General features: G+C 40.8%; 1 protein-coding gene across 2 annotated transcripts in view; it reads left to right on the top strand.

Annotated features, from left to right (window-relative positions):
- CTDSPL2 (CTD small phosphatase like 2) overlaps positions 1–9,020 on the top strand; it is a gene marked incomplete at both ends in the record, with an annotated part of 49,921 nt that extends 40,901 nt beyond the window's left edge. For both annotated transcript variants that reach the window (XM_080706736.1, XM_080706735.1), the window contains 3 exons: positions 2,895–3,021; positions 5,567–5,662; positions 8,955–9,020. In XM_080706736.1, the coding sequence (XP_080562862.1) occupies positions 2,895–3,021; positions 5,567–5,662; positions 8,955–9,020 (289 nt within the window). The remainder of the gene's footprint in view (positions 1–2,894; positions 3,022–5,566; positions 5,663–8,954) is intronic.
- Between the last annotated feature and the right edge of the window lie 9,017 nt (positions 9,021–18,037).

Below are 18,037 nucleotides of genomic sequence, written 5' to 3'. Positions count from 1 at the left end.
AATCCACATGCTGTTGGCCCTCAAATTCCTGAATGACTTAAGAGTTTCTAGTGTCATTTAATTAAAATAACCATAGTATCCACATACATGTCCAGTCAGCAGGGACTTGCATTTACATGCTGTACCAGGCTCTCCAATTTCCTCATCTAAATGTTTATAGAAGCAAAATACTGTCATTTGTTCAAAGTAGAATTGTCTTTGGTGGCACATGCCACCACAGTACTTAGAGGCTGAGACAGGAGAATCACAGGTCAAGGCCAGCTACAGCAACTTAGGGAGGCCCTCAGTAACTTAATGAAACCCTGATTCAAAATTTGAAAAAAGGGCCAAAAGTGTAGCTTGGAGATAGAATGTGCTGGGTTTGCAGGGCATGATGGCGCACACTTGTCATCCCCGCTCTTGGGAGGCGGAGACAGTAGGATCACGCAGCTTCGAAGCCAGCCGCGCTGGCTTAAGAGACCCTGTTTCCAAATAAAATTTAAAAAACAGGTGTCTGGGAGTGTAGCCTTGAGGTAGAAGGGTCCCCCCCCCCCAAAAAAAAAAAAAAAGAATGTGCCTGGGTTCAATTCCCAATACTACCCTGCCCCCCCCCAATTGTTTTTAAACTCCCAGAGGCAGATAATCCTTTGAGTAAAAATATTCCTAATAATTAAGGGAGAATAAAACGGTTTATACACTTTGCCTGTAAAATTATTTCTCTTTCCCATCACTATTGGCACTGATATATATATTTATTTAGTGGCACCAGGGATGGAACCCAGGGGCATTATACCCCAGCTCTATTTTTGTTTGTTGGTTTGTTTGTTTTTTAGTCTATATTTTGAAACATGGTCTCACTGAGTTGCAAAGGGCCTCACTACTTAAGTAGTAGCTGAGGCTGTCTTCAGCCTCCCAAATACTGCCATTGCAAGCATGTAATACTACTACCACGCCTGGTTTCTCAAGATTCTCTGGTCTCAGCCTCCTGCCACCAAGCCTGGCTTCTTCTGCAGTCTTTTTTTTTTTTTTTTTGCAGGTCTGGGAATGGGACCCAGAGGTATTTGGCCTCCGAGCTACACCCCCTGCCCTATTTTTTTTATTACTTATTTTGAAACCAGGTGTCACTGAGTTGCAAAGGGCAACTAAGTAGCTGAGGCTGTCTGCTAACCACGATCCTCCATATCTCAGCCTCCCAAATGCTGGGATTACAAGTGTGAGCCACCAAGCCAGCTCACAGTCCTATTTTTTTTATCCTTTATTTTGAAACAGTGTCTCACTAAGTTGCAGAAGGCCTTACTTAGTAGCTGAGGCTGTCCCAAGATCCTCCTGTCTCAGCCTCCCAAGTGCTGGTATTACTAGGTGCACCACCAGGCCTGGCTTGGCACTGTCCTCTGTGTGTGTGTGGTACTGGGGATGGAACCCAGGGGCTTTCTACCTCTGGGCTACATCCCCAGCCCTATTTTTTATTCTTTATTTTGAAACAGGGTCTCATTGAGTTGAATATAGCTGAGGCTGTTCACGAATCTCAGTCTTCTTGTCTCAGCCTCCCAAATGCTGGGATTACAAGCCTGTGCCACCACGCCAGGCTGAAAATACTTTTCTTGAATTGCATAATTAGGGGCTGGGAGTGTAGCTGAGTAGTAGAGCTCATGCCTACCATGTGCAAGGCCCTGGTTTCAATCCCCAGCACTGCAAAACATAAACATTTTTTTAAAAAATGTATGCTTGAATTGCATAATTAAAAATACAGGTCTGAGTAGTCCCTGTTTCCTGAATATTTGTTTAGTAGGGTTAAGACAAAAGGGATTAGGGAAAGTTGTAGCAACCTAGCAAGACCCTGTTTGAAAACAAAAAATAAAATAGGGCTCGGATTATACCTCAGAGGTAGAATGGCACTGTGTTTAATCCCTAACATCAAATAAAAAGAAACAAGGAAGACAAACTATTTGTTAAAATATTCAGAATGGACTATTTTAGAGTGGAAAACAATATATCTGCATCAACTATTAGTAATATTCAGAGACTAACATTTTGAGTTTAAGTGGAGACTTTATAATTACTATAGTATATAAGTATTATTGTAGAACCTTTAATACATTTTTCAAATTATATAGCATTTTTCTTTTTAGTATTTAAAATTGATGAAACATCAGTTTACATTTATGATATTTAAATTTAAATATATTTCATTCAGTCCCTATTTGAAATGATCATATACCTGGCAAATTAAAAGAAATAAGGGCATTTAGGAAAAGTTGAAATGATGGAATGTTTTGGCCTCAGCAGCACCTTTTCTCGAAAACTAAAAGAAGAAAGAAAAAGTCTTAATGCCAACACAAAAACATTCCTTCTTATATTTTCTATTCTGGCATGTGCAGGGATAGGGAGGCTGTGTGGTCTGCTGGTTAGAGGAAAGGACTGGGAGCCAGGAGGACCCTGGGTTCCAATGCGGGGCTAACCACTGACTTACTGTGTGACCTTGCGCAAGTCACTTGACCTTGTGCCTCAGTCAACCATCTGGAAAATTGGTTAAAAAGCAGGACCTCGCTGACAACCAGATGCTGCATGAGCTGAGCTTTCCTGGGTAAATAAATCACAAAAACAATTTAGAATTTTTAATCCCCTCCCCTTCTAATTTAATATAACAGTTTGGAATATGTTTTTTAAGGCATGATGATACCTGGTTATAAGATTTCCGTAATTGCTAAGAATATATAAGGTAACACTGAAGCCCAAAGCTTAGGCCCAATATTTGTATTTGAATTTCCTTTGTGAGAGAAAATAAGGCTTATTCTGTGAAGCCTATGTGTATATGTTTCAGTGTATTAGTGCTTTTTAGATAGTTTCTTAAATTTTTTGTGCGGTTCTTTTTTTTTTTTTTTTTTTTAAGGTTAACTTGTTCTTTTTATGTTTAGGCACCGGCTCTTTCGTGAACATTGTGTTTGTGTACAAGGAAACTATATAAAGGACTTAAATATCCTTGGAAGGGATCTTTCAAAAACTATAATAATTGACAACTCACCACAAGCCTTTGCATATCAGGTAGGAAGGGGGTTGCAAAACAGACTCAGGTTGGAAAAATATAATGAAGGCAAATGCTGCCAAACGGGGTGTGGTGGGAGAACAGAATGTTCACTGGTGGGATCCCCACACACGCACCTTTTTAAAATATATTTTTTTTGTACTGGGGATGGAACCCAGAGGCATTTGACCTCCAAGCTACACCCCTGCCCTATTTTTTATTCTTTATTTTGAAACGGTCTCACTGAGTTGCGGAGGGCCTCACTATGTAGCTGATGCTGTCCACGAACCGCGATTCTCCTTTCTCAGCCTCCCGAATGCTGGGATTACAAGCATGCCCACCATGCCCAGCTCCCCATTTAATGTTTCATCCTTCAGAATTGGAAATGCCAAATAGCTATATTCCTTGTGGAGAGTTTTCTTTTACATGAAGTACAGCATAAATGAAGAAAATCATGTTGTAAATCTGAATATGAAGGAATTTTAAAATAGTATAGCTCAGTAACGTTTTTGCCCATTATTAAATCATTATATCATTAATTGTATCCAGGTGTGTATTTGGGAGGCTGAGATAGGAGGTTCAGGTTCCAGGAGAGCCTGTTTCAAAACAAAAAATAAAAAAGGCTGAGGATGTAGCTTGAAGATAGAACGTCCCCTGGGTTCAATCCCCAGTACTAGAGAAAGGGGTTAAAATCAAGCTAAAGCACATGCCTGTAATCCTAGTACTTGGGAGGCTGAGACAGGTTGATTACAGGTTTGAAGACACACTTAGCAAGTAGTGACTTGCTCATAAAATTGGACTGGCTGTGTAACTTGGAGGTAGAATTCCCCTGGGTTCAATCCCCAATACTACACATAAACACACAAAATAATTATAAGCACGTTGAGAATTTTAAGTGATTGTAACCATGTTCTTCTACTCGATTTAGTATTTTGAAATATTAAGACTATTATTAATACATGTACACCCTTTGTTAATATTTCTTTGAAATATAACAAGTAAATGTGATTTCATTCATGGTGGTGCATGTCTGTAATCCCAGTGCTTGGGAGGCTGAGACAGGAAAGTCGCAGGTTCAAGGCCAGTCTCAGCACTTTAGCATGGCCCTGTTTCAAAATAAAAAATAAAGAGGGTGGGATATGAAGGGAAACACAGTAAGTGTTGTGTGCATGTATATTCTTGTCACTGTAATGGTGAGTGTAGCTCTGAGGAGAATACCTCTGAGTTCTATTTCCAGTCCCAAAAACAACAAAAGGAAAAAAATGTCATTTTTCAAGATAAAGTTTACATTATGTATATGACCATGTGATGTGATTTCTGAGCTCTGCTTCATAATAAATCAGTGAAGAATAGAGGTTGGTGTATAGACGGGACAAGGTTGTCCCTTCTGTTTCATGATAAATAAGGCAGGAAGGTCTATAGGGCATTAAAATGCATTCAGCTTGGTCCCTTTGGTGTTTTGTTGGTATTGGTAATTGAACCCATGTTCCTTGCACATGCTTAAAAGCACATGCTCTACCACCTACTTTTTTATTATCTTACATCGTAAAATATGTTTTTTACTTTACATAGTAAAATATGTTCTTAAGAATTTGAGCGACACACGCTTGTAATCCCAGTCCTTGGAAGGTTGTGGCAGAAGGATCACAGGTTTGTAGCCACACACAGATACTTAGTAAGGCCCTCCACAACTTAGACTCTGTTTCAAAACCAAAATGATATGAGGGTCAGGGAGTAGCTCAGAGGTAGAATGCCCCTGGGTTCAATCCTCAATAGCTCCCATCCCCCCAAAAAAATTTTCCACCAGACACAGTGGTACAGGCCCCTAGTCCCAGATACTGAGAAGGCTAAAGTAGGAGAATTGTTTGAACCTAGGTGATCAAGACCAGCCTGGGCAACATAGTGAGACCTTATCTCAAAAAGGTGGGAGAGAGTGTATGTGTGTCTCAGTGGTAGAGATGGTCTGGTGTGCTCAAGGCCCTGGATTTTATTCGCAACACTGCATCAAAAGAAAAAACAAAAGAATTCCATCTTTGTTTACAGATAAAATTATTTCAGTGATTGTTCTTCAAATGCAGCATTTAATAACATAGCAAGACTGTTTCAAAATGAAAAAGACCAGGGGTAGCCAGGCGTGGTGGCGCACACTTGTAATCTCAGCATTTGGGAGGCTGAGACCAGAGGATCGCAGTTCGCGGACAGCCTCAGCTACTTAGGCCCTCTGCAACTCAGTGAGACCCGGTTTCAAAATAAAGAATAAAAAAAAATAGGGCAGGAGGTTTAGCTCGGAGGTCAAATGCCCCTGGGTTCCATCCCCAGACCTGCAAAAAAAAGACCAGGGATGTAGCTCAGAGGTTGTGCGCCCCTGGGTTCAATCCTTACTCTTACAAGCACTGCCAGTACTCAGTGCCACAACACTGTCGAGCTGTCAAAGAAAACTCAGGTAGCTTTTTAAAGAAACTTTTAGATCAGTGTTTGCTCAAATCTATTGTTTCTTCTAAAACTTTTCCAAGGTAGGTAAAGTATAAGTAAAAAGAGGATTTAATTACTTATTTATCATTTTAGCTTTCTAATGGAATCCCTATAGAAAGCTGGTTTATGGATAAAAATGACAATGAACTCCTAAAATTGATTCCATTTCTGGAGAAGCTTGTAGAACTGGTAAGTAAATAATTTTTCTTTTGTATTTTTGTTAGCTCAGCTACACAGAACAAAATCAGGCATGGTGGTACATATCTGTAATCCTAGTACTTAGGAGACTTACACAGAAGTATCACAGGTTTGAAACCAGCCTCAGTAACTCAGTAGTGAGGCTTACATCGGCTTAGGGAGACCCTGTTTCAAATAAAAAGTAAAAAAAGGCAAGGGATGTGGCTCAGAGGTATAATGCTCCTGGGTTCAATCCCCAGCACTACAGAAAAATTGAAATCTCCACTTTCGGTGTACTGACTTTTAAAGGTGACTCTTAAGAACTGGGCATGGTGGCGTACGCTTGTAATCCCAGTGCTTGGGAGGCTGAGACAGGAGTATCGCACAGGTTCGAAGCCAGCCTCAGCTACTGAGTGAGGCTCTCAGCAACTTAGTGAGATGCTGTTTCCAAATAAAATCCATCTATCCCTGGATTGGGAGCGTCCCCCAAAACTGGACCGTGTGGAGCAGAGAATGGCCACCTGGGGAGTAGAGTGGGTCAGTGGCTTGGAGTCTGGGCGAGCGCACGTGGCGGGTCCCAGAGGCAGATTGTAACTCAAGGCAGAGGAGTCTGTGTTCATCACCTGCAAGAGGCAAGGTCCTGCTGCAGGACAGGGAAGTAGGAGCTCAGTCGGAGTGGGTAAAGAAATGCCCCAGTGACACAATGGTATTCAGAGGGAGCTATGACCAGTGACTCGAAGGAATAGGGGCGGAGCTTCAGTGCAAGGAAAGGGGAGGAAGAGCACAGGAAAATAAACAGGCCAAGAGCATTAGCAAGACCAGGATGAGGAGGGGCTCTCCCACTTCACAGGCGTTGGCAGAGAGTTGCTTGGCTGGGGTCTACGGTGCTCTAGAGCTATATAAATTATGTGCCTCCCCTGGAGAGAAGGGGCTCAAGCCAGAATTCAGTGATTTGGAGGCATACCTAGGGTTCTGAACCCCAGTCCTCACCACCTGCCATTGGTCTTTGGAGAAGACCTGAACCCTGTAGGGGTTGAACCCATAGCTTCTACCACTGAGCTACGTCCGCAGCCCATTTTATTTTCTATTTCACTGAGCTGCCCCAGTGGCTTCAAGCTTGAGATCCCTCGGCCTCAGCCTCCCAAGTAGTGTGTCAGTCAATTTTAAGACTCATGTAGGCTAGGTGTGGTGATAGACACCTGTAACCCCAGTACTTAGGAGGTTGAGACAGGGAGATCGCAGATCTGTGGCCAGCCTCAGCAACTACGGCCCTCCACAACTTAGTGAGACCCTGTTTTAGAATAAAAAATAAATAGGACTAGGGGTCATGCAAAAGGTAGAAAGAAAGCCCCTGGGTTCATTCCCCAGTATCACCAAAAAAAAAAAAAAAAGAAGAAGAAGAATGTAGAAAGTAGAATTTAATTTAGTGGTTTAACCCTTTTGCCTGGGAATTGAACCCCAGAGGCATTCTGCATCCAGGTTACACCCAGCCCTATTATTTGAAACAGGTATCACCAAGTTGTAGAGGGCCTCACTAAGTAGCTGAGGCTGCAGCTAATTGTTCTTATGAAAGTAAAACTTTAAAGAAAGTTCCCCCCATCTAAATGTAATTTTAAGTTAACTGTGTCATTATGGTATCTCTGTGCATTCATTCCTTCATATCCATTGGAGATTGGTTCCTGGGTTCCATGTTGATACCCACATCTGAGGGTGCTGAAGCCTCATCAAAAAAGGAGTAGAACTTATATGTAACCAATACATATCCTCCTACGTGCTTTATCTCTGTATTACTTATACCTAATACAGTACAGTTGTTCACTTTATTGTTTAGGTATTAATAACAAGGAAGAAAGTCTACATTGTGTTCAGTACAGGTGCAGTTTTCTCTCCCTGAATATTTTGATTCCAAGAATGCTTAACCTGGGTGTGGTAGCACATGCCTGTAATCCCATTACTTTGGAGGCTAAGAATTACAGGTTCGAAGCCAGCCTCAGCAACTTAGTGTGATGTGGCTCTCAGCAATTTTGTGAGCCCCTGTTTCAAAGTCAAAATTAAACGCACACAAACACAAGAATGGTTGAATTTAAAAGGTAGAGCCAACCGGGTATGGTGGCGCATGCTTGCAATCTCAGCATTTGGGAGGCTGAGACAGGAGGATCTGGGTTTGTGGACAGCCTCAGCTACTTGGTGAGGCCTTTTGCAACTCAGTGAGACCCTTTTTCTGTAGCTCGGAGATAGAATGCCCCTGGATTCAATCCTCAGTGCTGCAATTATTTATTTATTTGTTTGTTTGTTTGTTTGTTTGTTTATTTATTTTTGTGTTGGGAGTGGAACCCAAGGGCTTTCTACCTCCGGGCTACACTCCCAGACTTATTTTATACTTTATTTGGAAACAGGATCTCGCTAAGTTGCTGAGAGCCTCACTAAGTAGCTGAGGCTGGTTTCGAACCTTTGTGATCCTCCTGTCTCAGCCTCCCAAGCGTGGGATTACAAGCGTGCGCCAGCACGCCTGGCTTAAAAAAAAAAAAAATTTTTTTTTTAAAGAATAAAAAAATAAACGGGTGTGGTGGCGCACGCTTGTAATCCCCGTGCTTGGGAGGCAGAGGCAGGAAGATTGCGCAGGTTTGAAGCCAGCCTCGATGGATTAAGAGACCCTGTTTTCAAATAAAAATATAAAAAATAGGTGTCTGGGAGAGGGAGGCAGGGTGGGAGAGAGAGGGAGGGAGGGAGGGGGGAGAGAGAGAGAATATGAGAATAGAGCTGAGGGTATAGCTCCAAGATAGAATGCCCCTGGGTTCCATCCCCAATACTGCTTTTTTTTTTTTTTTTTTTTTTTTTTTTTGGTGCTGGGGGTGGAACCCAGGAGTTTTCTACCTCTGGGCTATACTTCCAGACCCGTTTTATACTTTATTTGGAAACAGGGTCTAAGTTGCTGAGAGCCTTACTAAGTAGCTGAGGCTGGTTTCAAACCTGTGTGATTCTCCTGTCTCAGCCTCCCAAGCGCCGCGAGGATTATAAGAGTACGTCACCACGCCTGGCTTACAAAAAAAATTTTTTTAAGAATAAAAAAAATAGGGCTGAGGGTATAGCTCGGAGGTAGAATGCCCCTGAGTTCCATCCCCAGTACTGCAGAAATAAATAAAATAAAATGTAGAGTCCATACATAGAAAAATTTGACTGTATTTGGCAAACAAAATTATATAATCATAAAATAGTACATATTTTCTTTGCAAAGTATTATTTGTTTTAAGGATCATTATCTTAAATATGTAGCTTTTAAAACCTATCTTTTTTTTTCACACAGAATGAAGATGTTCGGCCTCACATCAGAGACAGATTTCGCTTGCATGATTTGCTGCCCCCAGATTAAGTACAAAGACTTATCAAATCATTGAAGGGGGAGAGAATGCAGGACCCTTTTGGACTAAAACAAAAACATTGCCATTACTGTTGAAATTTTGCATTTTTGTACCCCGTCTTGCTTTTCTTATCTTGGTGCCCTATAATAACCAAGGGTTACAGAAAGAGACTATCTCAGATTGAATACATACAGTAGGTAGGCTAAAACAGAAGAGTCTTTAGAACTAGTGCAACTCCAGTGAAATTTTTTATGTACAGGACATCTGCAGTTTATAAAGAATTCTGTTTCTGCCACCAGCAGTTTGACCTGTAGTTACACAGGATTTTATGATAATAACAGAGATGAAAATGGACTTTTATTTTCTCTCTGTTTGGTGCTCTAAGTGGGTTTGTAGCCACTTTTCTGTTACTTTACGATTCTCATTTCAACAGGAATGGCCAGTAAAAGTTACTTTATTTTTCCTGTTCAGGTTTATAACCTTTTTACATTTTGACCTGTATTAGATTAGAATTTCATTATGCATTCCTTTTAGTTGAGGCGCTTCATAGTTTTCTGGAAATAGTCAATTTTAGTTTTTTATTATACATTTGAATGGCCGTTTTCCTGCTTTGTCTGCCTGCATATTGTATATTTGTTTAAAAATATTCTCTACTTTTAGTCCATGTAAGTTTCATTTAGAAAGACATGCATTTATATTTTGTTTCTGTAATATTCTACTGTAGGTGAAATCTTTTTAAAAATCAAGAGACTGGGTAGATAAGAATATACGAGTGACTAATATTCAAAAGATTTAAACCATTGTGATGGCGTGTATTCCCAAATGGTAATATCTTGCAATGGCACACAGATCGAATGGATAAAGGTATACCTCAGACTTCACTGTGCTCACCAATCTTGAGGAGAATGAGTTGAGTCACCTGTTGGGCTTGATTTAGTTACTGCTGTCTTCGGTTGTTCTCCAGGAATGAAGTATTCAGCACAGTGACTCAGTATTTTTAGTTACTTTGCATGGGCTGGTAGGACCTCTGTTATGCTCTTGGTCACAATCACTTAAAACTCTGTGTAACAGTCTTGGTACCTCCAGTCGCTGTGCGCAATCCTGTGGCACAGTACACTCCCAGGCCCTCGTGCAGTCAGTACGCTTGCGTAGTGGTTTTCTATGCTATATGAAAATAGTCTTCAAGCCTTGGTTCTCAGTGCAGCTGCCACAAGAGGTTGATATTTTTATAGTGGTGTGCAATCTCCTTTTCGGGGGGCTTTTTATGGAAGGTAGGATTTGTAAAGTTAGTACGCTCTGCCTCTCGACTGCATTACTAGCCTCGGGCTCAGACTGCTTTTGTGTAAAGGATGTCAAAGAACAGCACTTTTTCTAAAGAGAAGTTTGATATTTTGTATGCTTGTTAAGAAAGTACAGTATTGGAAATTAAAGGTGGACAACTGATAATTGAGGAGTATGTCAGTTAATTTTTTATGTATATTACCTGTTTACTTGTACAACTTATTGTACAAATTACATGCAGCTTCATTTTCAAATGAATCCTTAAAATAAGGAAATCTTTTTAGGAAAACATTTAATTTTTGTATTTTGATTTTAAAGGCATGAGTTATGTCCGTTTCGGTGTATTAATGAAGATTTTAACTTTTCATCAGGTTGAGTGTTTTCTTACTCTTATCTGTTGTGTATGTAGTTAGCATATTGTGTCACTGAACTGTTTAAAAGTCTAGCATGTAGAGCAAGCCTGTTTTGTGGAAAATCCTTATTCATTAAAAAAATAATCATGGCAGATTTTCTGCAAAAAAAAAAAAGCAAAAGCATTTGCAATTCAGAATACTGATTTTTTTTATTTAAAGAAAGGTATTTTGCTTGCAGGAAAAAATACTACAGATTCATTTTAATGAGAATCTTTGAAATGTATTTATCTTTAGGGCATCTGGGCATCTTTATGCTGTTTGTCTTATGTCTTTCTTGAAATAAAATGTACATATGTTACCTTTACATATGCTCTTGCTCAAAATTGTGAAACTAGTGACATTTCTCCCTGTTCCCTTCCTTTTTCTGCTCAAACAGCAAAACCCAAAATCTGAGCTTTCAGCATGCATCATATTTGCTGAAAGTTTTCCTGATTATATGAATATGGTCTCAGAGGGCCTTCCCATAACTTAAAGGGAAATGTAAGCACCTGTACCATTGTGCCCGTGGGCACTTTAATAGCAAAAGGCAACTTTTAAATGAAGCATCTTTTATTAATGGTAAAGTTTCGGTCCCTTACTAGGAGAGTTACTTTAAGTTAACTGATAAACAAATCAAGCATAATAACCTCTGTAAAAATGAAGGTAATTTTGTATGGGTAGAGAAAATTTCTTGAGACCAAATTAATATATTTTTTTCTTCATTACTGGGGTAATTTTAAAGTTGTTAATATAAAACTTAAATTATAAAAAAAAATTTACCCGCCTTCCTTCCAACTTAATGTCTTTTCCCATTGCTCATTTTATTCTTCTTCTTTTTGGACACTTCATTTAAGTCGGTTGGAGCTTTTTTTTTTTTTTTAATTGAGATGTGCCCAGCCCGTCATCTCACATAAGCAATTGGAAGTCTTAAGAAACTGACTGTGGTAAATGCAGGCGCAGCAGCCCCGTGAGGACCCACAGAAGTGACCCTTGTACACACGACAGCCCTCAAGTACACAGTCAAACTGCACTCTTCCAGGGGCAGATGTCTGGCTTTTAAAACATTCTTTTAAATATTTTGGTATTGTTGTAAGGATGTTTTAAACGGTTGTGGTTTCTAATTCTATGTAATATATGTAGCCCTAATCAGATTTATCACCATATTTCTCCTTGGTCCTAAAAAAGAATTGATGACAATAACTATAAATTGTTTTATATTAGCTAGTATATATATTTATTTACCCAGTTGCTTTATCTGCTTCCCAAAATTGGTTTGGGATTTATTGGAAGCATTGTGTAACTTCTATTGACTATTTTCTTGTAACTATCAGTGAAATGGATGTGTACAATTTTTTTATATATATTTCTCTGGGGGTTTTTGTTGGGTTTTTTTTTAAAGGGTTTTTCCCCCCCAAGTTACCTTTGGCCAATGACTTTTTCAGCTAGATACTACAACCTTCTAAAGAAGTCCGTTTCTCATTGTTTTCTTGTCAACTTGCCTGAAAAAGAGACTTCATCTCATCAATGAAGAAAGCATTTCATTATTCCTACAAATCTCTGCAGCGAGCACAGAATTCTTCATGAGGACCAGATCTCTTCTACATCTGTGTCAGTCATGTAAAATCTGAAATGTAAAGGACACTGAAGCCTTCATTTATTGTACTAATGTGATGGTGTTATATACTACATCATTAGGTAGTTAAGGTTTTCTGATCTGATTTCCCTTTGTCTTCCTAGGTATTTATTTGTTATCTTTAAATCTTGTGTGTCTAAATTAACTTAGTTAATAGTTACCCACCAAATAACTATGCCAAGCAACTAGGAAAGAATGTTTATTTTATTTCCCCTTATAGGGGAAGAATGGACTGAACAAAAATGTATGGGCCAGAAGGCCTCAGGCTGCCATTCATTCGCTTTCTTATTCCTCCCATGAGCTATAGTTGAGGATGATGTGCTTAATTATGTCATTTTTCATGTCTTCCTTTGAGTTGAAAGCTGACTAGGAATTTGTATCAAATATATTTAGACATTTCAGAAGAAGAACCACAAAACTCAGTATCTAGTATTTAAATGCTACTTAATTATTGGAATCCAAATCACATAATAAGGATACATTTTTATAAGATTTATAAGATGTTTCTCTGTATCTTGAATTGAAATTAATTGCCCAGAAGCCAGAGTTTGGGGGGTAACATGTTTTAGATCTTTTAAAAGGAGGATGAGAGAGCAACAAGTTTATACTAGTTAATTCATGGTTTCCAGATACTAGTATACATTAGTGGTTCCCAAACCTGATTGTTTGTTAAAAGAATTACTCTGAATGGGGTGGTGCACGCCTGTAATCCCAGTGACTCCAGAGGCTGAAGCCGGGAGGACTGCAAGTTGGAGGCTAGCTCAAAAATAAAGCAAGACCCTGTCTAAAAAAAAAAGGGGGGGGGGAAGCCAGGTATGGTGGTACGTGCTTGTAATCCCAGCATGTGGGAGGCTGAGACAGGAGGGTCACAGTTTGCAGACAGCCTCAGCTACTACTTAGGCCCTTTGCAACTCAGTGAGACCCTGTTTCCAAATAAAGAATAAAAAATAGGGCTGGGGGTATAGCTTGGAGGTAGAAGGCCCCTGGGTCCCATCCCCAGTAATGCAAAAAGAAAGAAAAAAAAAAACTTTTAAAAGGGTTGGAGGTGTAGCTCACAGTTGGAATGCCCCTGGGCTTAGTCCCCAGTACCACCAAAAATAGAAGAGCCAGGCATGGTGGCGCACACTTGTGATTCCAGTACTTGGGAAGCTGAGACCAGAGGATCTACTGCAGGTTTGTAGCCAGCCTCAGCTACTTAGTATTGCCCTGTGTCAAAACAAAGAATAAGAAGTTAGGAGGGTAGCTCGGAAGTGACCGCCCTGGGTTCCTGCCCTGGTACAACAGCTGCTCTTCCTAGTGATTCTGTTTTTCTTTTTTTTGCAGTACTGATTCTAATAGCCAGGTTTGGGAAATCCCTGTTTTAGTGTGACCGTGGCTTGAGAGTAGTCATCAAGAGTAATGGTGACCAGCTGTTTCTGTGTTTGCTTTTTGTCTCCCCCTCCCCTTTTAAAAAGATTAGGGCCAAATACCAGAGCTTACTCAAGATACATGGAGGAATAATAAAGACCGAGGCCATTGCTCATTATCATTTTTGTCTTTTGTACTTATTTTAAGTTTGCATTTCTAGGACTTGGAATAGTTGGTCATATACACAGCTGAAGGACATGTCCCTGAATGAGACCATTATATATAGTAATTGTAAAATATTTCACTATTTTTTTATTTTATATATCTTTGTAGAAATAAGCAATGAAATACTACTTTCATCTTTTGAATGGGATTTTTCAAGGCAGTGTCCTTTTGGCATTAAGGTAGGGGGGAGTTAATATTCTCTCTACCTGTTTCCACATGAATCAATATAAAATCATGGACATTTAAAATCTCAATTTAATTTCTACTTATTTACTATGCAGTATAGCAGTGAACAAGTAATGTAGATTTAGTTTTCTCATCTTCAAATGCCCTGATCACCCTACCTCACAGGGTTGTTGTGGGGATAAATAAAACTTTTATGGAAGCATTTTTCTTTGACGATATTTTATCAGCCATCAGAAACAATATAAGTTCTAATAATTTATATTTGTATAGTGCTGGTTTTGTTTCTAACTATACTTTTCCTCACCTTACTACTTTCCCTTTTTATATTGACCTTCAGGACCAAACTGTGAGGAACAGAGTGGGGACAAAACAGGTCCAGGGAACAAGCCAACTTCTATCTATCTATCTATCTATCTATCTATTTATTTATTTATTTATTTATTTATTTATTTATTTATTTATTTTGCAGTACTGGGGGTTGAATCCAGGGGCATTCTGTCTTTGAGCTACATCCCCAGCCCTATTTTGTATTCTATTTTGAAATGAGGTCTTACTAAGTAGCTGAGGCTGGTTGTGGACCTGTATTCCTCCTCTCTCAGGCTCCCAAATGCTGGGATTACAAGCATATGCCATCACAACTGGCCAATTTTTAAACTCGGAAGTAAATCCCAGCTTCTAAATGTACCTCTGTTTTAAAGATAAAGGAATTGGCACTAGAATACAAGTCTTTATTATTACTCAAAGTAGGGAGTTACCCAGGTGTGGTGGCACACGCTTGTAATCCCAGCATTCGGGAGGCTTGAAACCAGAGGAACGCAGTTCACAGACAGCCTCAGCAACTTAGGCCCTGTTTCCAATTAAAAACAAAGAATAAAAAATAGGGCAGGGGATGTAGCTCAGAGGTCGAATGCGCCTGGGTTCCATCCCCAGATGGGAGCTTGGGAGGCTGAAAGGAGGATCATACAGGTTTGAAGCCAGCCTCAGCAACTTAGGCTCTCAGCAACTTAGTGAGACCCTGTTTCCAAATAAAGTATATTTTTTAAATTGGCCTGGTAGCATAGTTCAGAGATAGAAAAGCACCTGGGCTCCACCCCTAGAATCACAAAAAATAAATCAGCCAGGCATGGTGGCGCATGCTTGTAATCCTCGGGATTGGGAGGCAGAGACAGGAGGATCGCGCAGGTTCATAGCCAGCCTCTCTGGCTTAAGAGACCCTGTTTCCAAATTGTGTGTGTGTGTAAAAGTGTGTAGCCCAGAGATAGAAGGGTTTCCAGGAACCCCAATACCACCCAAAATAAATCAGGCTGGGGTGTAGCTCAGAGGTAGAATGCCTCTGGGTTCAATCCCCAGTACTACCAAAAAAGGGGGAATGAGTAAGTTTTAGAAAATAAGAGATCATCTGGGCATGGTGGCACACACTTGTAATCACAGTACTTGGGATGGCGCAGGTTCAAAGCCAGCCTTAGCTACTTAGGCCCTCCGCAACATGGACTATTTCCAAATACAGAGCCAGGCATGGCTCATGCTTGAAATCCCAGCACTTGGGAGGCTGAGACAGGAGGATCCTACAGATTCGAAGCCAGCCTCGGCTGGCTTAAGAGACCATTTCCATATAAAATATAAAATAGGTCTGGGAGTGTAGCCTGGAGGTAGAAGGCCCCTGGGTTCCATCCCCAGTATCACAGAAAAAAAGCAGCTGGGCATGGTGGCACACGCTTGTAATCCCAGCGTTTGGGAGGCTGAGACAGGAGGATCCTGGATCGTGGATAGCCTCAGCTTCTTAGTGAGACCCTGTTTGAAAAGTAAAGAATAGAGAATAGGGCTGGGGGTGTAGCTCAAAGGTAGAATGCCCCTGGGTTCCATCCCCAGCACCTCAAAAAAAAGAAAAAAAGATTAGATGGCAAGAAATAATCAAGTAATAGTGTGATGTGTTCATACTTGAAGTATAGGCTAAATCAAGCTAGTAAAGGGCCACGCTGGCCCTATCCTGGTGTCTGTGAGGAAACTTGGTAACTTTCTAAACTCCAAAGGAGCTTGATGCACCGAGGTTTAGAAGTCACTCAGTAAATGATTGTACTTTAGGCAAGTGGTTGACTTGGGAACGTGGTACCTGAATTCAAGTTGTAAGAACTCAGTCACCTACTAGACAAGGCAGGTGCTGCCTGAGTCTCAATTCATGTGTAAAATGGGTGCAGTAAGACCTAACCTTCAAAATTGTGAAGGTTAAATGGAACATCAAAGCACGTAGTCATGACCATAATCCCAGTACTTGGTAGGCTGGAATAGGATCATGAGTTCGAGAACAGCCTCAGCAACTTAGCAAGACCCCATTTCTAAATATAAAATAGGACTGGGGGTGTATCAATCCCCAGCACAACATACACACAAAAGTTAAAAAGGGTAAAGCAACATAGAAATATCATACCGTGGGGGAGATGAAGGATGTTTTGCAAGGGAAATAAACTATATGCAGGGTTTGTGAAGACAGTTTAAGCCTGAGGCAGAGCATTCCTATTGGCGTTTAGAAGTCAAGACTACAGAGCCAGGTGTGGTAGCACACACTCGTAATCCCAGCATTTAGGAGGCTGAGACCGGAGGATCATGGTTGGCAGCCAGCTTCAGCTACTTAGTGAGGCCCTTTGCAACTCAGTGAGACCCTGTTTCAAAATAAAGAATAAAAACTAGGGCTGGGGGTGTAGCTCGGAGGTAGAATGCCCCTGGGTTCCATCCCCAGCACCACAAAAATAAAACATTTGCTGGGCATGGTGGCACACACCTGTAATCCCAGTACATAGGAGGCTGTGAAAGGAGGATTGCAGGTTCCAGGACAGCCTCAGCAAGAAGTGAGATTCTTACCAACCTAGCAAGACCCTGTTTCCATATAAGAAATAAAAATCTAAACTGGGCGAATCCCAGTGAGGAGGCTGAGACAAGGAGGATCGCGGTTCATGGACAGCCTCAGCTACTTAGCGAGGCCCTTCGCAACTCAGTGAGACTAAAAAAAATAAATAAATGAGCCGCGTGTGGTGGTGCATGCTTGTAATCCCCGCACTTGGGAAGCTGAGACTGGAGGATCACACAGGTTCAAAGCCAGCCTCAGCTACTTAGTGAGGCTCTCAACAACTTAATGAGACCCTGTTTCTAAATAAAATATAAAAATAAGTCTGGGAGTATAGCCCAGAGGTAGAAAGCCTCTGGGTTCCACCCCCAGTGTCACAATCAATCAATTAAATAAACTAACTAAAAAATAGGACTGGGGGTATAGCTCAGAGGTACATTTCCCCTGGGTTCCATCCCCAGTACCGCCAAAAAAATAAACTTTCAAGGCTGATACAGGAGGATCCTAGGTTCGTGGCTAGCCTCAGCTTTTTAGTAAGGTCCTCCACAACTTAGTGAGACCTTGTCTCAAAATTAAGAATAAAAATAAAAAATAAGGCTAGTAGCTGGGTGTGGTGGCGCACACTTGTAATCCCATCCCCCCCCCCCTCCGGCTCAGGAGGCGGAGACAGGAGGATCCCACAGGTTCGAAGCCAGCCTCAGCTACTGAGTGAGGCTCTCAGAAACTTAGTGAGACCCTGTTTCCAAATAAAGTAAAAAATAGGTCTGGGAGTATAGTGCGGAGGTAGAAAAGCCCTGGGTTCCACCTCCAGTACCACCAAAAAAAGAAAAAAAATAGTTTGAATGGTTTATCAAGCATGCATATTACATATTCTAAAGTAACAAAACAACCAAAAAATGAAAATATCTAAAACAAACAGGTTGCCTCTTAAAACCTTTAGAGAGGAGCCCAGAGGCCTCAGGGGCCAGGAGTTTCCTCATTTCGTGTCTTACGAGCAGCTTACCTGTTCAGTCCGTCTCCCAACGCACCACTTGGTCTGTGAGGGCTAGAGGAGGCTTCTTTCTACGGAAGTGCAGTAGACACTTTTCACCCGCTCTCTTCAACTCCAGCCTTTGCTACATTTTA

The sequence above is a fragment of the Muscardinus avellanarius genome, assembly GCF_963383645.1.
Source record: "Muscardinus avellanarius genome assembly, chromosome: 12".
In the NCBI taxonomy this organism is placed as follows: Eukaryota; Metazoa; Chordata; class Mammalia; order Rodentia; family Gliridae; genus Muscardinus; species Muscardinus avellanarius.
Note: the sequence above shows the minus strand (reverse complement) of the source record. Positions and strands in the feature narration are given on the sequence as shown.